The sequence below is a fragment of the Lepidochelys kempii genome, chromosome 1 (assembly GCF_965140265.1).
Source record: "Lepidochelys kempii isolate rLepKem1 chromosome 1, rLepKem1.hap2, whole genome shotgun sequence".
In the NCBI taxonomy this organism is placed as follows: Eukaryota; Metazoa; Chordata; order Testudines; family Cheloniidae; genus Lepidochelys; species Lepidochelys kempii.
In genome coordinates, this window is record NC_133256.1 from 251,786,230 (window position 1) to 251,803,990 (window position 17,761).

At 41.8% G+C, this 17,761-nt stretch overlaps 1 protein-coding gene across 3 annotated transcripts in view; it reads right to left on the minus strand.

Annotated features, from left to right (window-relative positions):
* ALDH1L2 (aldehyde dehydrogenase 1 family member L2) overlaps positions 1–17,761 on the minus strand; it is a 68,217-nt gene that overhangs the window by 20,481 nt on the left and 29,975 nt on the right. For 2 of the 3 annotated variants that reach the window (XM_073323883.1, XM_073323891.1), the window contains exons 9-22: positions 16,652–16,743; positions 15,092–15,239; positions 13,006–13,125; positions 11,596–11,723; positions 11,027–11,177; positions 10,457–10,527; positions 10,233–10,338; positions 9,655–9,742; positions 8,711–8,804; positions 7,531–7,630; positions 5,914–6,012; positions 4,969–5,134; positions 3,891–3,996; positions 1,086–1,285 (exon numbers count right to left, since the gene is read on the minus strand). In XM_073323883.1, coding sequence (XP_073179984.1) covers positions 1,086–1,285; positions 3,891–3,996; positions 4,969–5,134; positions 5,914–6,012; positions 7,531–7,630; positions 8,711–8,804; positions 9,655–9,742; positions 10,233–10,338; positions 10,457–10,527; positions 11,027–11,177; positions 11,596–11,723; positions 13,006–13,125; positions 15,092–15,239; positions 16,652–16,743 — 1,669 coding nt within the window. The remainder of the gene's footprint in view (positions 1–1,085; positions 1,286–3,890; positions 3,997–4,968; positions 5,135–5,913; positions 6,013–7,530; positions 7,631–8,710; positions 8,805–9,654; positions 9,743–10,232; positions 10,339–10,456; positions 10,528–11,026; positions 11,178–11,595; positions 11,724–13,005; positions 13,126–15,091; positions 15,240–16,651; positions 16,744–17,761) is intronic. The other variant, XM_073323901.1, reaches the window with a different exon arrangement.

A 17,761-nucleotide genomic window follows, 5' to 3' on the forward strand; every position in this document is an offset into this window, starting at 1 on the left:
GTCAGTCTGCCGTGGCAATGGATGGGGGTACTAGGACACTGCAGCAGCAGTTGCTGCAGGGAGGCAGCATGCAGCTGCACTGAAGAGGCAGGAACACTGGTGCGTGGGGGCAGCAAGGGGAGGCTGGGGGACACTCGTAGGAGGCGTGGGGTGGCAGCAAATGGGCCGAGGGTGGGGGGACACCCAGCTGGGCCCCTAGGCTCTGAATATTGCTGGTGCCAAGACACCACGGGCCCATATAACTCGCCACCTATGATTATATGAATGCTGTATGTTCGCCTGGTTACTGGATGTTTACTGCATGAGGGCTGTCTGGAATACAGGCAGGAAAGAGGGAATGGCTCTAGGTAGAAACCTATCAACTGACACGGAAGAGTCACTGACGGACTATGTCAGAATCATTGGGTCTAAAAACTGTTTGAAAAAGGAATACATTAATGTGAACTAGGTACCTTTTAGTTCACACCAGCAGTGTCCATGGGGTAATTCACAGTGCAGTGTAGATGAGCCATTAGGGGGGTGTTTGAAGAAGTTAGGACTACTATTAGGGGATGGTATGCCTTTAGGTAGGGTAGACATGCTATGTAGACTCTATTTTTATAATCCTTTTTCTCTAATACATTTGTTCTCCAACTAAAATAAATACTTTGGTTAAGGAAGGCTGTCTGATTACTGTATGCCACTGGTCACTGACTCCCAAATGGAAGAATTGTAGGTGTCCAAATTCAGTTGGACCTGCTGGGTGAGCACAGTTGATACAAGGGGGCACTGTAAGCCAGAGTCTGGTTGAAGAATAGAACTGCAAAATTCCACCTTGAGATAGGTAAAGGCATGAGGCCTGACACCTGAGAGGGTACACTCAAACCAGGAAGGGGTCACAGAGATGCCATTAGCCTTCTAGCTGACAACAGTGTTATTTCTTAAATTTTTCCTTGCTATTTTTTAAGTGTAAATCTTGATCTATCAGGACTTTTATGGGCTTTTTTTCTCCTATGATAGAAACTGGACAAGGCTTTAAAAAAAAAAAAAATTGGTTTAGACCATCCGTTGGGGGGGAGGGGGGGGGTTGAAACCAAACTACTTACCTAAATCTTTTCCGAAGCCAGATTGTTTGAATCCACCAAATGGTGCTGCCACATCAGTTTTGTTATATGTGTTAATGAAAACTGTTCCTGCTTCTAGATTTTCACTAACGTACAGAGCTTTGCTTAGGTCTCTTGTGAAAACCCCTGAAGCTAAGCCATATTCTGTGTTGTTTGCACGTTTTAACACTCCATCGACATCCCTATAATAATAGTAATAAAAAAAAATCATTCGGCTTCATTGACAGTAAGTGAAACATAACAGAGACCCTGACGTAACAACCAACCTCCCTCTAGCTGCGGTGCAGCAACTTCTTCCCACACCCTTTTTCTTTCTAATCCCTATTTAGCTGTTTTGAAAACATAACTATGAAGTACTAGTCTACTGTTAGTCAGTCAGAAATATGAAAAAATTCACAGTATTGTCTCTAATTTATACAGTTTGTAAATTAGACTGCAGAATGCTTAAGGTTTATACCAAAAAACCTCAAACAAAATATTGTATTATACGTGTCAGCTTTGTGCAGCTCCAGTGGAATTCAGGGAATGAAGAAGTGCAAAAACGTCTACAAAGCAGAACTCTACAGCATAACATTAATTTTTGCTAAAATTAGCCTTAACTCCCATTTTGTTGGGGAATAAATTCTTAAAAATCCGAAGACTTCCATGTAATAAATAAACCTTTTCATGCCATTTTCACTGTGCTCATTTCTATTTGTACCTTATCCCTAAACGGCTTTAAATATCCTAAGTTGTTTCCAAAAATTGAATACATTTTATCATAGGCGCTGACTTTTCCTTTTCCCTGGGGGTGCTCCACCCCACTCTGCCCCAGGCCCTACCCCCAAGCCCTGCCTTCGCTCCACCTCTTCCCACCCCTGCTCCACCCTCTCCCCGGAAGCCCTGCCCTCGCTCCGCCCCCACCCACAAGGCCTCCCTTGCTCTGCCTTTTCCTGCCCCCACTCTGCTCCGCCCACCCGCCCCTCACTGGTCTCTGCCCTCTCCCAGCCCCTCCCCCAGCTGGCAAACAGCTGTGGCCAGTGAGTGATGAGCACCCACTATTTTTTTTCCTGTGAGTGCTCCAGCCTTAGAACAACCATGGAGTCGGCATCTAATTAGCTTGATTTAACAACCTTTTAACGTGGCAGTTCACAGATTGAAAGTGTGTTCTATTTAGTCAAAAGCTTAATACTGTATTTTCAAACTAGAAAAATTAAGGCCCCTGGAAATAATTCCATTAAGTTTATACAGTGTTCTCCCCCTGCTCCCCGCACCCGGCTGAAGCTCACCCCAGTAAATTTCATTCCAGATCACTAAGGCTACATCTGCACTACACAGCACTGGCAGCCGCACGTAGCATATATGTAGCAACATGCCACAGTGAAAAATGGGCTGTGTCCACACTGTTGGAGAGAGGAGGCAGCTCCTTGCTGCAGGAGCCTTTCACTGTGGTTAGGAAAGGCTCTGACGGGGGCGGGGCATGGGCAAACCTCCCTGCTAGAGTCTTTCCCTGCTGCTGGAATCTTTTTCCGTGACAGAGAAAGGCTCCAGCAGTGGGGAGACAGCGGGACACTACACTGCTAAAACAGCAGTGCAGACAGGGAGACATGGCTTGCGGTGAGTAGAAAACTATGTAGGGTGTGTACTTGAGTACATACCCATACCTTTAAGACGTGGCTTTACTCGCCTAAAGCATGCCTCACAGTCTACACTGCTACTTATACCGGTGCTAGGTAGCTACCCATGTATGTACTCTACATGCCACTGAAAAAAGCATACAGTGTAGACATACTCTAGTAAACTGGTCCACAAACTAAACACAGGGATTGTCTCACCCCTTACTGGAATGTACCCACTTCTGGAACAAAATACAGTCGTAGTTAAACAGCACACAGTAATGTGACACAACAAACAGTTTGTAACAAAGAAGAGTAACTGAGCCACCAGAATCTGCAGGGGGAACTGAGATACCGTAGGAAGAACATAAGTTTTGTAGCTTGGTTAGGACACTGCATTTAACTACCCTTACTTTGCAAAAAGTGCCACTGGCTATTTAATCTCATGTAAAAGATGATGCCACCAGCAATGTAGTATCCCTTACCACCCTGCTGTAGCTTTGGTTCTGTGGCAACTGAGAAGAGCAGTCTGTACTAAATGCTATCTTTTACACCTATCTGTTCCTTAGAGGCAGAGGAGAAAGTAAGCCGGTATGGTCTGGTATGGTGTACCGGCAAGAGCCAGTACGCCATGCCAGACCGGACTGGCTTCCCCAGGCTGCCACTTTAAAGGGCCCAGGGCTCCCCGCAGCGGCCAGAGCCCTGGGCCCTTTAAAGCGCCGCCGGAGCCCTGCCGCCGCTACTCGAGCCCCACTGCCGGAGCCCCGGGGTGGCAGCGGCAGGGCTCTGGCAGTGATTTAAAGGGCCCAGAGCTCCGCTGCGGTAGCTGGAGCCCAGGGCCCTTTAAATCACCCCGATCCCTGGGGCTCCCAGCCGCCTCTGCAGCTGGCAGCTCTGGGAGTGATTTAAAGGCCCTGGGGCTCCCAGCTGCAGTCGGTGCCCTGGGGCCTTTAAATCTTGATTTAAAGAGCTTGGGTTTTTAAAGGCCCCGCCTCTTCCGGTCAAGGCCACACCCCCTGCTCAGGACTCCAGCGTACCGGTAAGTCCTTTAAGTTACTTTCACCCCTGCTTAGAGGATTCCTATCAGCACAATGTCTCAGCGTGACCTTATGAGATTTGGCAGGATCACAGCACAAGGTGAAAGTGATGAAGTAAAACAAAATGCTATTATTTAAAATAGAACAGAACGTACCCATTCTTAAACTTTGAAATTACCATAATAGGACCAAAGGATTCTTCCTGGGCAAGGTACATATGGTCTTCAACATCTGTAAATACAGTGGGTTCCATGAAGAAACCTAAACAGAGGACACAGATAGGGCATCATTTGCATGCAAGTAAAATATTTTTTTAGTTTGTATTCTCTCCTTCTCTATCTACACAGTACCACACTCCGTTTTCCATATTCTGAGCTAAGTATTGTATAAGCCTAAGCAGCAGATGTAAATATCCACTCTAAATTTTCTTTAGAGAAAGAAAACCAGTATGTACAGACACTTTCACACCAGAAGTTCTATTTTGCTAGAGGTACAGGCCAGGTGTACAGAGGGAAAGGTTTGCTGTTACAGATATATCAACAAACTCTCCTAGTCAAGATTCAGTTTGTACCAGCAAAAAAGTGCTTTTGCTGGAATAAGTTATGCCATTCCCTGAACAAAATAAGCTATGCCGGCAAAAGTCATTTTTAATCGGTATAACTGTATCTACACTAGGGCTTTTGCCACTATAAAACTATCGCCAAAAAAAAAAATCACCAAAAACCCCCATCCCTCACCGATGTTACTATGCTGGCAAAAGTTTTTAGTGTAGACCTGACCTAAGTCTCAATTTAGTTTCTGGTGTGTCAGCTGCACAACTTCTATTAATGCTATATGGAAGCTGTGCTATGAAAGTCGTATGTATCAAGTGAGGACTATTCCCCTTCGTCTCTATATGAAAGCCAGTACTAGCAAAGAAATATTGTACAACAGGCTGAGTTTCTCCTTACATGTAAATATTTGAAGAGTTCTTCAGTATGAGCCATCTCTTTCTTCCAGGTCTTTATGCCAAGTGATTTTCTCCAGGACACTGACACCCTACTTTATTTAGGTATACTTCATAGAGTCCTCTACCTTGGTGGCAGTGGGAAAGATACCATGTAGCTGTCCTTCAGCTCATGTTGTACTGTATTTCCATGAGTTTATTCCTCTTTGTGCTACACAACAGAGGGAACCATGTGGGCTTTTATTTAAAAATGTAAAAATTCAAAACATCTCCAGGTAGTATTTTACCTGGTCTACATACTTGTCTTCCTCCGTACACTAATGTCGCTCCTTCTTTCACTCCAATTTCACAATATTCCAGCAGCTTTTCCAGATGAGCCTTGTGATTCTGTGGACCGTGATCTGTTGCTCTATCGAGTGGGTCACCAATTTTCATCTTTTTGATTTCTTCCACCTACAGGTTACCCAATTAAAATGAAAAGTTACATAGTATGACACACTGGCCAATTTTTTTTTAAGTGACTAGTGACTATAGTACTTCAGTGTTGGGGTGCCCAAGTTTAAGACCCCTTGAAGGGACCCAATTTTCAGAAGGAGTACTTAACACTTTCTGAAAAGCAGGCTTTTAAGCTGTTTCAAGTTGGGCACCCAAAATCACTAGTCACTTTTGAAAATCTTGACCATTGTTTTTAGTTATTCATTTTTAAATTTCTTCTGCTACTGTGTCTGGCATTGAGAATGTCATTGTTTATTAAGTTAACAGTGTGGTAAACAAGATACTGAAGTTATTTCCTAGTCTAAATAGCAATAAATAACTGAGTTTTCACACAGCAGTGTTGAAATTTTAATGGTGAACATTAGATACTCTTGTATGATCCCTGCTATACTTCCAATCTTACCATATTTTTTTCCCATATTCACAGTGGTCTTAAGTTTCATGGATACAAATTTGGCAATTTTTGCTTACCCAAATGTAGAGATATAGTTGATAGGATAACGTCTCTTTATAAGTGTGTCACTTCTCACTGCATTTCTTGGGCAAGTGTCTCCTATTTGCACACCCTTTTCATTGCTTCATGATAGGAATCATGATTTCCCAGCGTCAGCAGCGATTGAAAGTTTAAATAACTTGCATGATACAGAAACTTGTGTGTGTGTATAAAATGACTTGATCTTCGCTTTACATTGTTACTGCAGAATTTATTTTGAACATGAGCCCTTTAAATATCTTACCACTCTCCTAACAAATTCATCGTGAACTGATTCTTCCACAAACAGTCTGCCAGCTGCAATGCAGTTTTCTCCCTTGTTGAAGTATACTGCTCCCATGCCCTGTGTCAGAAGAAAACACTATACTGATACTTGGTTTTATTAATTTCCCACTCCAGCTATTCCCTGGGGCTACATTCTTTTTTTTCTCCTATGGATGGATCTATCCATGTATAGAACTCTTCTTTAAAAGGGCAATATCAGCATAAAACTCATTGAAAAAATAAAAATGTTTTCTTACCTCTGGGGTAAATCCTACTCTTCTTCCCTCTACCTTCTCAACATAAACACGTGCATGAACAGAGATGGCCCTGGATGCAGTGGAGCTGCTGTGTGTGGAGGCAGGATTTAGGGAGGTGCACACTCCCTGCACACTGTTGAGCGAAGCTCCATAGAGACACTGTGCAGCATCATGGAAAAGGAGTTTGGAAGCAAGGCTGATGAATACACAACTCTGCTGATCCACTCCCCTTATGGAGGGCTATGAGAGCAGTCACAGCATGTGACCCAGTGGAGAAGTATGTGTTCCCATCCTGTCAAATGCACAAAGAACCTCCCCTACATCAAGCCTATGGACTCAGGCCTCATGGAGGAGGGACAATTTGCCCCTGTTACTAACCAGTGACCATCAGAAAACTTTAAAAGAAAACGTGTTTTTTTAATGGGAAAAAATACTTTCATGAAAAAATTTGTTTCCATTCTCTGACTGGCTCTCGCACTATCTCAGATGATCAAACCATAAAGAGATTTTCAAAAATCAATTTGCTTTTCATAGTGCATGCTGTTCTCCTCCCCTCCCCCCTTTTAACTCTTCCTGGACAATAAAAAATGGATTGGAGAGTCAGCTTCACTGTTTTGTATTTCATGCAATAGCACAAAGTTGTTTGAGTTCAATGGGGCTCTATCTAGGTATGGGGGTTCACAATAGCAGACCTAACTGTAGGATTAGGGCCTAAACTAACTATATCATGTAGCAACTAAGTCTTTTTGTAATGAGTGATGTAGCATATGCTAGAGTTACATTGGAAATAGATCCCTTCAGTAGGAAATAGGATCTTATAATCTACTAATTTTCCTCTATGCATATATTTTTGCAAATTTTAGAAGACAGATGTTAAGGTTGGATGGGAAGTATAAGTTACGCATGTGGGTGATAGTGAGTCATTAAGGATTACATGGCAGTGCGGAACTGACTGAATCTCGACTTAATTTCCAGACTTTTTTTTTTAAGCATTTGGAGGGGTTTTAAGAGTCAATTTTTTGTAAAATAAATTTTTTTGCAGTGTTAACATGATTCCATGGAAACACACTTTCCACCTTTACTCTTTTTTAATTTTTTTTTTTGGAGAACATTCATGTCTTTTTGAATAAGCCCCGAAAGTTTAAACTGTGTTGGCATACAGCCTAGAGAAGGGGAGCCCTGCTTCAACATACTGTATGAGGCTTAAACTGTGGCTATCCTCTTGCGTGTTTTAGCAAGCCTTGAGGAGGGGTGCATGTGAGAAAGGGAATTAGAACATTGTTTCTTAATATGATGCATTTACAAGGTTTTGAACATGTTTTACTTTGAAGTTACCTTACCATTCTCACAGCTTTGTCAAGTTCACAGTCCTCAAAAATGATCAGTGGGGATTTACCACCAAGTTCAAGGGAGACTTTCTTCAGATTACTGACTGCACAGCTATGGAAAGTTGTAAATAATTACTGTATATACTAGATCATAAGCCAGTTCGTTTATAAGCCGACCCCCCCAAGATGGATAAGTAAAAATGGCAAATTTTATGACCCATTCATAAGCCGACCCTATAATTCAGGGATCGGCAAACTTTGGCTCCCAGGCATCAGGATAAGCCGTTGGTGGGCTGAGACATTTGTTTACCTCAAGCATCCGCAGGCACAGAGGTAAACCTAAGTAAACAAAGTGTCCTGGCCTGCCAGTGGCTTACCTTAATGGGCCGGGACAGCAACTGGTGGGGAAATTTTTTTTGAGGGGGGGAGAAACTGGGGGTCAGGGAAGTAACCCCTGTGACCACCTCCCACGTGACCCCATCCCTAACTCGGGACCTCCCCACATGACCCTTCCCCATGTAACCCCATTCCACCCCACCCCTAGCCCGGGACCCCCACACTCTCCCCATCCCATCCCTTCCCACCTTAGGTGGAGTGGGCCAGGGGAGGATGTCTCTGGCCTGGCCCTAGCTGCTCCGGCAGGCCAGGCAGTACGGCCACAGCCTGCCAGCCCTGGAGCTGTAGCTGCTTCAGAGGCTTGGGGAGAGCCGTGTGGCCAGAAGAGGAGAGACTCTGGCCCCACCTCTTCCCTTCTGGCTCTGCTGGCTGTGTTGCAGGGGGAGGGGGCTGTGTCCCACCACTCCCCCCTCTCTATAACCATTCATAAGCTGACCCCCCTTCTCTGATGCTTCCTTTTTTTAGTAAAAAAATTCTGTTTATGAACTAGTATATACGGTGTGTAAAATTAACATTCAGACATCTTTTAGTAATGAAATTATTTTCCCTAAGATCAACTGGTGAAAATGTATAGCATATATCTATTTTTGGTTTTGGACAGTTGGACTTAATAGCAAATGATATTTCCACCTTTTAATGAAGACAAATGACTAAATATATTCCCATCCACAGTCTTCATGTCATTTTAATATTATGTGCAAGATGTAGTTTGCACATCAATGCAGTAAACAAACATTGATTAATCTACAGTATAAAAAAGATCTAAAACATCTTCTGAATATAATGAATACAATACCTCTTCATGATCTGTTTACCAATAAGAGTTGAACCAGTAAATCCAAGTTTGCGGATATCTGGGTGTTCAGACAAGTGCTGTCCCACTAAACCACCTGTATTATCGTGTTATATGGGAAACAACTAATTGGAAAATGTACATACAATTCTTAACATTCTAATAGTCCAGTAGGCCTGTCAGGTTAAATAGCATCTAATTTCAAAAAGAAGTATCCTTACTTATGTTACTATTAACACCTCAGATTAATAAAACTAAAACCACAATGGCACAAATCCCTCCCTTCACCAATGGAGTCGAGAACTTCATCTCTGATACTTGGACTGCTGAGAGAATAACCCAGTTTATATTTTAAACTCGGATCAGCTGACATATGTACTGTTTCACTGAATCAGCCCCACAGTTATCTTGGGGCTTGTCTTCACTAGGAAATCTTATGTCTAAACATGATTGTGAGGAGGTGAATTAGCTGATGTAATGTTAAATTGTCTCCACCGACTAATCTGTCACACTTAGCTAACTAGATTTCTCACAATCTTATTGAAATATTTCCTACTGGTAACAAGCTTTGGAGAATAAGAGGAGTCCTACAATCAATAGCATTATGTTTCTCTGTATTATAAACGGTTCTTTGAAGATTTATATATTTTTTGTTTGAATTAGGAATGTGTAAATGAGGGGTAAACAGCCCTGGCTAGCACCACAGTCATTCCCCATTCAGCTCAGAGAATACATGTGCAATGATGGATCAGTTTTGTAATGTGAACAAAGATCCACTAAGGAGGAGGAGAAGTCCACTCCGCAGTTTTCACCTGACTGGTCTGCAGAGGTGAAAAGCTAGATCACCAACAACTTCACCTCACCTCAGTCCTTTACTTAACTGTTCTCAAGTACAGTTCATACCGAACTATATTTTGTACAGAAAAATAATTAGGTCAATGCTTTACCTGAACCAGGCAGAATATTTACAACGCCTTTGGGAAATCCTGCTTTAGCTGAGAGCTCTGCAAACTTTAAGGCAGTCAAAGGAGTCACCTAAGTATGTACAAAATAGTCAGATTAGGTCTGCTATTTTAGTTAAATATATCGTGAAGTATTTAATGTGCAATACGTTTTAGCCTATTGCAATATGAATCTTACATTAGTTCATATTTTTACAAAGCTGACAAAGTGACATTCCCTTAGAAAAAGGAGTTCATGTTGTTCACGTCCAAGATTAACTATATTCTGAGTACACATGCATCTCACAGTGCAACCTCCTCTCCCCCTCTTCCCTAACCATAGCTCCATACAACAAAGACATCGACAGACAAACAGAAAGATTTAATGTATTCTCTAATTTGAGGGTGCCAAGAGTACTAGTGAAGACAATGAGTGCCTTGTATCAGTGTGGGAATAGCTACTGCTTTACATGTTTTTTTACAGCATGCAACAGGTCAGTCAATGGATGGAGTGAATGGAAGCTTTGCATGAGTAGGGACTGGAGGATAACACCCATAATTTGCATTTTCCCTTTTGATTTTACCTGTGCTGGTTTGAGAACTAACGTGTTGCCTGCAGCCAAGCATGCTGCACTCTTCCATGCAAGCATCATCAGTGGGTAATTCCAGGGGATAACAATTGCACAGACTCTTAAGATCGGGAAAAATATGAAAAAAGTTACATTTTCATAACAGATTTTGAAAGGATTTTCTATTTGTCAAGGTTAAAACTAGTCTGCAGTCATTAGGAAGAAGACAACAGCCTTACCCTATGGGTTCCTTCTTGGTGAATGTTAGGTTATGGTTTGGGCGTGCTTGGCTAATCGGGATTGTAGACCCCTAAAAGAAAGACAATGGATTTAAAGAGTATATCTCTAGAAAGGAAAACTAAAATGCACCAATTACCTAACCATGTTTGTTTCAGAAAAATCACTGCCATCATGGAAGGCGTCACAGCCAGATTTGTTCTGTTAATGGGATGCCAGAGAGAGAAAGATGCTGGAATATTGCTACTGTATAACCTTCTACCAAGAATAGGAGGTACATCTCCTCTACAGCACTTCACATTCTTAACCAGCTTATCTGGCACCACGAGTTAGACTCTAAATCCCTTTTTCCCCAATAGGAAGCATAATATGCTCCTATCATGTTTCCAGGAAGACTCTTACTAGGTAAAATTCTAATTCTGTCACCCATAATTTTGAATGCCTCATTTCCCTGTGTTAAAGTTGTTCTTCTGGGCTGTACAAGCAAAAGGCAGTACCAGTAAAGAATAAGTATACAGAAGCATTGTAATTTGTTTCTGACTTTGGGTAACTGCTGACAAATATTAACTTGCCTGAATTTTGTCACACCATCCAGCAAAGTATCTGAATGTTTGCACAGACATTCCTACATGGGTCTTCAAAGCTAAAGTGTAGACAGCTCCTGAGTCAATGGCCTCAATTGTTGCTAATTCCTCTTGGTGTTCTTCCATCAGGTCAGCAAGTCTTTTAATTAAAACACAAGTGAGAATCAAAAACAACAACACTGGGAAACGACACCTCCAACTATACCTAACTTACAAACATGATGTGGGACTGCAAAATACTGCAACTCAGGCAAAATTTCCATTGACTTCAGGATTGGGACCTTTGGCTATTTGTTAACCTAAATAAGGGCCAAATACCCAATAAAGTCAATGGGAGTTTTTTCATTGACTTAAAAATGCTCTGACATCCACACTGCAATACAGAGACCAAGTCAAAGTAACCATATCCCAGAGCCCCTAACCCCTCCCCCGCAATTCTGAAACATGGCCACTCTAACCCTAGGACAAGGAACGTCCATCAGATTCAGATGGATTTTTCAGAGGAAGTAAAATAAAGTTAAGAACCATGAGCAAATATAGCAACACCCCTTACATACCTGTACATTAATCTCCCTCTTTCCCTTGCATTCATTCTTGCCCATTCACCATTTTCAAATGCATCTTTTGCTGCTGCTACTGCCTTGTCAACATCAGCCACTGAAGCATAAGACACCTTTGCTATTATCTGTCACAAGACAGCTAAGTGTTAGCTCACATTTAAAGTGGTGTTACATGCAATACTTCCTTTCTCTCTTTTTTTTTAAATTTAAATATAAACAAACATTTAATTTTCTAATGGCTACCAATTATGCATGGATCAATCAGGTTCAGAAAAGCTCAGACACCATTGATGGTGGTGGAATTCGGAGGATTGTGTGAACAGCCAGAATTCTGGATCCCTCTTTCCTCAAACTCTGCTAACAGCAGAGCACATCCTCATGACTTATTTTATTTCTTCAAAGATCACATTAACTTACTGATGTGACAATGAAGACGTGGAAAAGCTTAGTGTCTGGCACGACAATAGAATGCCTAAAAATTCTAGAATACCATCTGGATATTGCCTCCCTGGAATGGTGTATTTGTTACAGGTATCACCATAGATGGACACTTATATTTAAGATGCCTTAAGAGAATACCAAACTGCTCAGGCTGTACTTGGTTCTGGCCTCATTAATAATGGTATAACTAGCTCCATTGACTTAAGTGGAATTCAGTTACTCCTGATTTACAGGTTTCAGAGTAGCAGCCGTGTTAGTCCGTATTGGCAAAAAGAAAAGGAGTACTTGTGGCACCTTAGAGACTAACCAATTGTTGTTAGTCTCTAAGGTGCCACAAGTACTCCTTTTCTTTTTTCCTGATTTACTGTGGCATATATGAGATCATAATCAGGGCTGTTATTTATAACTTTTCAGTTAACAGTTGCTCAGCCAAGATTTGGTACTTTTTGGAAAAAAAATATGCATATTGAGAAGTCATTTTAAAAAGTGATTTAAAAGGACACTTTCAAGGCAAATTTCCCCTAAACTTTTACAAAACTTCTGACCAAGAGAAATGTGCTCAAGACACTAACAAAAATCCCAGTGGAAACATTTTTTAAAAGAACAAATAAGTACCCCCCTGCTCTGTCTGCAAAGTATGAGAACCTGCTAGTGAAACTGACTTAAAACAGATTATAAACATAGTGAAATTAATCAGCCAGTTTTCACTATGCTGCCTAAAATGCAAAAAGTGAATAAAAAGCATAAAAACTGAGAAGTAAATTAGATTAAATTATTAACATTTCAAGATAACTAAAAGTTGAAGAAATTTTTTAAAAAGTTTTGATTGTAAAATAGTAAAGGATTCTTTTTAAATGTACTACATAATTTTCAACTTGGCAATATCCTTTTAATGTTTCAGATTATTTATCCAGAAATGTAGTATTCAGAATAAGCCAGTATTTATCACATGCAGAAATTACTCACTGATCCATCTGTTGGGTTTATAGTGTCATATGTTTTTCCCTCTTCAGCATTCATAAACTGTCCATTTATAAAACACTGGTAAGGCATCTTCACATTCATATTGTTAACATTTTTTGAAACCTATCAGTGAAAGAAACACAACATTTCACGATTTTGTCATGAGTCTCATGACCATTATTGTTTTCCTTAAAGCACCAGCTCCTGGAGTCAAGTGGCTATGTGATGATTTCAGCCTTCATTCTTAAAAAAAAAAAATTCTAGCTCTTGTTGCTATGGAGAAGGCTTCAAAATGTGAGCTCGGTGCACCCTAAAGGCTGAAAAAGCAGAAAGCAAATAAAAAGAACCCCAAATCTATTGTTACTTAATCTCATGATTTTAAAGCCAATCTCATGATTTTTGACAGGTTTCAGAGTAGCAGCTGTGTTAGTCTGTATCCACAAAAAGAAAAGGAGGATCCGATGAAGTGAGCTGTAGCTCACGAAAGCTTATGCTCAAATAAATTGGTTAGTCTCCAAGGTGCCAAAAGTCCTCCTTTTCTTTTCATGATTTTTGGTGAGCCTGACTCATAATTTTTGAACATTTGGGGTTGGCAATACAGCATATATGGCTGTCAGTATCCATCGCTAAGGCAAAACTAAATAGGAATTGTACTTCCTCCGAGGAGATGAGCCCAAATTATTAAATGGATTAATTAATCTGTATGGTTTTACTAGTGGATATCCAGGATCAAATCATCATTAGAGCCTCAATACAGCAAGGTATTAAAATAGGTGTGTGACTAAGTAGGTTTATAATCCAACTGAAGTCAACAGCCCTACTTATGTGTTTAAAGTTACTGTGACTCTCAGAGCTCCTTTATGTCAATTAGTAAAGGGCTCATCCAACACAATGTTGGCAGAATATTTAGCCAAGCAGGGACCTGTAAGGTATCATATGAAAACGGGTGACATGCTGGTCACGAATATTGTTGCATGATGTATGTACAAGTTGTTCATAAAGACTTTATGTATGTGTGCTGGAAATAAGTTCTTGTAATATGTTTTGGAGGCAGCTGATAAACAAGCCTGCCCTTAACAAAGGAATATAGATTTACCTGTCTGCATGGCTCTAGTTATGAGAAAACAGCATGGCTTAATCACAAGCAAAGGACAATGAAAGTACAGTTGCATCTAAGGTAAAGAAAGTGATCAAGTCAACTGAGAAAGCAAATTGACAAGAGGATGAAGAAAGAGCTTGGTGCCCAAAGAACAAGCAGCAGGGGAGAGGAACTTTGTCTTGGTTTACTTTTCAAAGAATACATTTCAAAAGTTTTCTGGACTATGGAAGGGAACAAAGGGGACTCCTTTGTTATCCATCTCTTTGGGGACAACGTGATAAGCACTCTCTGATTCTGTAAAAAGTGGTCAATCCTCCTGCCTGAGTGACTGGAGATGCTCATAGCTTGATGTAAGTGAAGAAGCTGCTTAGGCAAAGATTGTAGCTTGATTTGGTTTTATATCCCTACCTATCCTGGACAGCCATTGATGGGCCTATCCTCCATGAATTTATCTATTTCTTTTTTGAACCCTGTTATAGGCTTGGCCTTCACAACATCTTCTGGCAAAGAATTCCACAGGTAGACTGCATTGTGTGAAGAAATACTTCCTTTTGTCTGTTTTAAACCTGCTGCCTATTAATTTCATTGCGTGCCCTGTAATTCTTGTGTTAGGAGAAGGAGTAAATAATACTTCCTTATTTACTTTCTCCACACTGGTCATGATTTTATGTATCTCTATCATATCCCCCTCCGCCCCATGCTAGGGTTCCTTGGAGGAGAGTCTGTTGCTGTTTTCCTCAGAAAAGCAGATTTTTTGTGGGCATGATGACAGAGATACATGAGCAAGGCACTCTAAGGAAGTTTACAATACCTACGTGTGCAATACGCATGAATCCATCCACTGCTATTGATCTCCCAGTTTCATGAGCAATGGAATTCACCAAATTTCACCTCCATCCCCAGTCACAAATAAATGCAAACTACAGAAACGAACCCAACACTCCATCAAAGAAAGTGGGTAAAATGTCAATAAAACCAAAAAAGGCTTACATAATCTATGACTAATTCTTCTTCTTCATCCTCTCCCCTCAGTTTCCTCACAGCCATCTGAATAAAGTCTGCAAACTTAGTGGCCATATACACATCTTCATTTTGCAGCTGAAGTCCACCATATTTTTGTTTGATCTCTTCAATCATTCTGAAAATTGCAGAGAAATAGTAGGTTGATCTTTACACTGAAGTATTGTTGAGACAGTCAATTATTTGGAGTAGGGTTTTGGTTGGTTGTGTACAATGTGTTGGCTTTTTTGTGTGCATGCTATTACTCTGTAGCTGTACTGTATTACTGCTAGCCATTGGGCTATATGGGGTCCTCAGTTGTACACAGCAATTGTGGAGGTGTTATTAGGGTCAGAATTTGGCCCAATGGCTTTGAAATACTCTGAGGTAACATTTTAGGGATAAATGGCAAATGATGAACATTGTGTCCCATGTAACAGGGTGCACTCCGTTCCTGCCTTCTAGCTTCACAGAAACTGCTCAGACTTCACCAGTTAGTTATCCACACAGTGCAGTTTAGTTCAGATTCCTGTGCCAACCCCCTTACAGTTCTGTGCAACAATGCTATTTGCAGTGTCCCTTGTATCATCAGCCCTGTCCCCGGGGGTCTGAGAGGAGAAGTGGTCTCCCTTCCTTGAGAGCTCTCAAAGTTTGGACTTGGACTCAGCCCTGCTCCTCTCCCCTTGCACTTCCTTCCTGTGCCTTTTTAATCACTCCTCAGATGATGGGCTAATTAATCCATTAGCTCACCCAGTCTGATTAGCAGATTCCATTCCATTCCCCATTCAGACCTCTCTGGGGAAACAAATTAGTGCCAGAGAGATCAGCTGACTGGCTAGCTCCCAGCACTGTTACCTCATGCAGGTATTGTTCACTCTATTTAGTGCAGCTCAGGAGTTGTGAATCATGTCATATTTGGTGGATTATTAATAGCAATGATTTTGGTAAAACTCTCAAGGGCTTCTCATGTGATGGCTGTGGACATTTGGGGTAAAGAAAGGAGCGATGCTCACTGATGTGACCTGACACAGCATGGTGACCTCACTGCATTTGGGAATAGTGGGCTCAACCCTCCTTGCGCATATCCCCACTGATCTGAATGGAAGTTCGGCACACAGCTGCAGAATTGGGCCCACGGATTTGGACTAGCTGTGTCAGAGCTCTACAAATATCTGCCATGGTACTCCCTTAGTTTTGGGGCTAATCCTGCCCTTGTTATTCAGGCAAAACTCCAATTGAGGACAATGTCATGAGAGTCGGGAGTATTGCTTGAGTAAGCAGGGCAAGGGCCCAATCTTGCACTGACTTTGGTCGGTGAAGGATCTGATGTGGCACTGGGATCACCTTATTAGGTTTCTGGAAGTAGGAAAAGGAAGTGGTTAGTGTGGTGAAAAAATGCATTTAAAATCATTTTCTCTTTACTGTTTTGTGACTTCTGATTGGGGAAGAGTGGGGAAAGGAAAAAATCACAGATATCATGAGAACCATAACAAGGTCACAACTATCATTTATCGCTTCGAAACATGGCTATTTAAAATATAAAAAAGTTACCTGACAACATGCATCGAGGATGCTCCAGATTTGAAGAAGTCTGTAGAATCCTCAATTACAGCAACATTGCTCAAAATTCCCTTCCAAATGGACTAAAAAGTATAGAAAATAAATGAGGCATTAATACAAACAAACCCCTCTAATGGCATAAAACATCAGTTCACTGACACTAACCTAGGTCTGTGTGTATATTTTTAAACATAACAGCTTCTTTAAAATCAATTACTTCTAGGGATAATAAAAGAGGAAGCCAGAAAAGCAAATGAGGATTTTTGCTGTAACCACCATGCTAATGATTTGCATGTATACAGTTTGCATTTTTTTTAGTGTGGCAGATGAAATTACTGTTGACCCTTTGGCCTGAGCAGTTAGCCAGCATGCGGGGCTTTGCAGGTTTGTTTTGATCTGGGGAACTGATGTTATTAGTTGTCTGAGTACAAGCTATTTCTTTGTTGCAATCAGGGGCAGCAGAATGAGGTTGCGGGCCATGGAAACATTGTGGGTGCTGATATATGTTTCCTCTCCCACAATATCTCATGAAGGTGAGAGTGGAACCTGGTTATGCTTCCACCCCTGCAAGCATGCATTGGGGACAGAGGTGAGAGCGGAAGCCTGGGGAGGGGCTGGAGATCAGGCTGGCTGTTAGGAGGCAAGTAGGAACAGACAGCTCTCCTCTCCCCACCTTCCAGCTACCACAGGTCCCAGCAGAGACATCCAGTCCAGGGAGGAACATATGCCCCAGCTGCCAGGTTGTGGGAGAGTGCACAGGCACCTGGGTTGGGGGCAGGAGAGCACTGGCACATAGGGCATCAGCTGCTGAAGAACTGCCGGGATGCCCATTCCCAGCCAGCATCCGGCTTCCACAGGGAAGAGAGCTGCGGGCTGGGCAGCTCCCACCAGCTTCCGATCTGTTAGCTCCTCGCAGGTGGTGACCGTTTTCAAACTGTGGGGCACATCTGCTTAGGGCAGCGGGCCACCCAGTTTGAAAACCTCTGTGCTAAATAGAAGGCAGAAATGACTCCATGTCCTCCCCCATGTGTTGCCTCTAGTTTGGGGGGGCAATGCCCCCCATGCCCTCCCCAATCGCCACCCGTTTACAGAGCACGTACA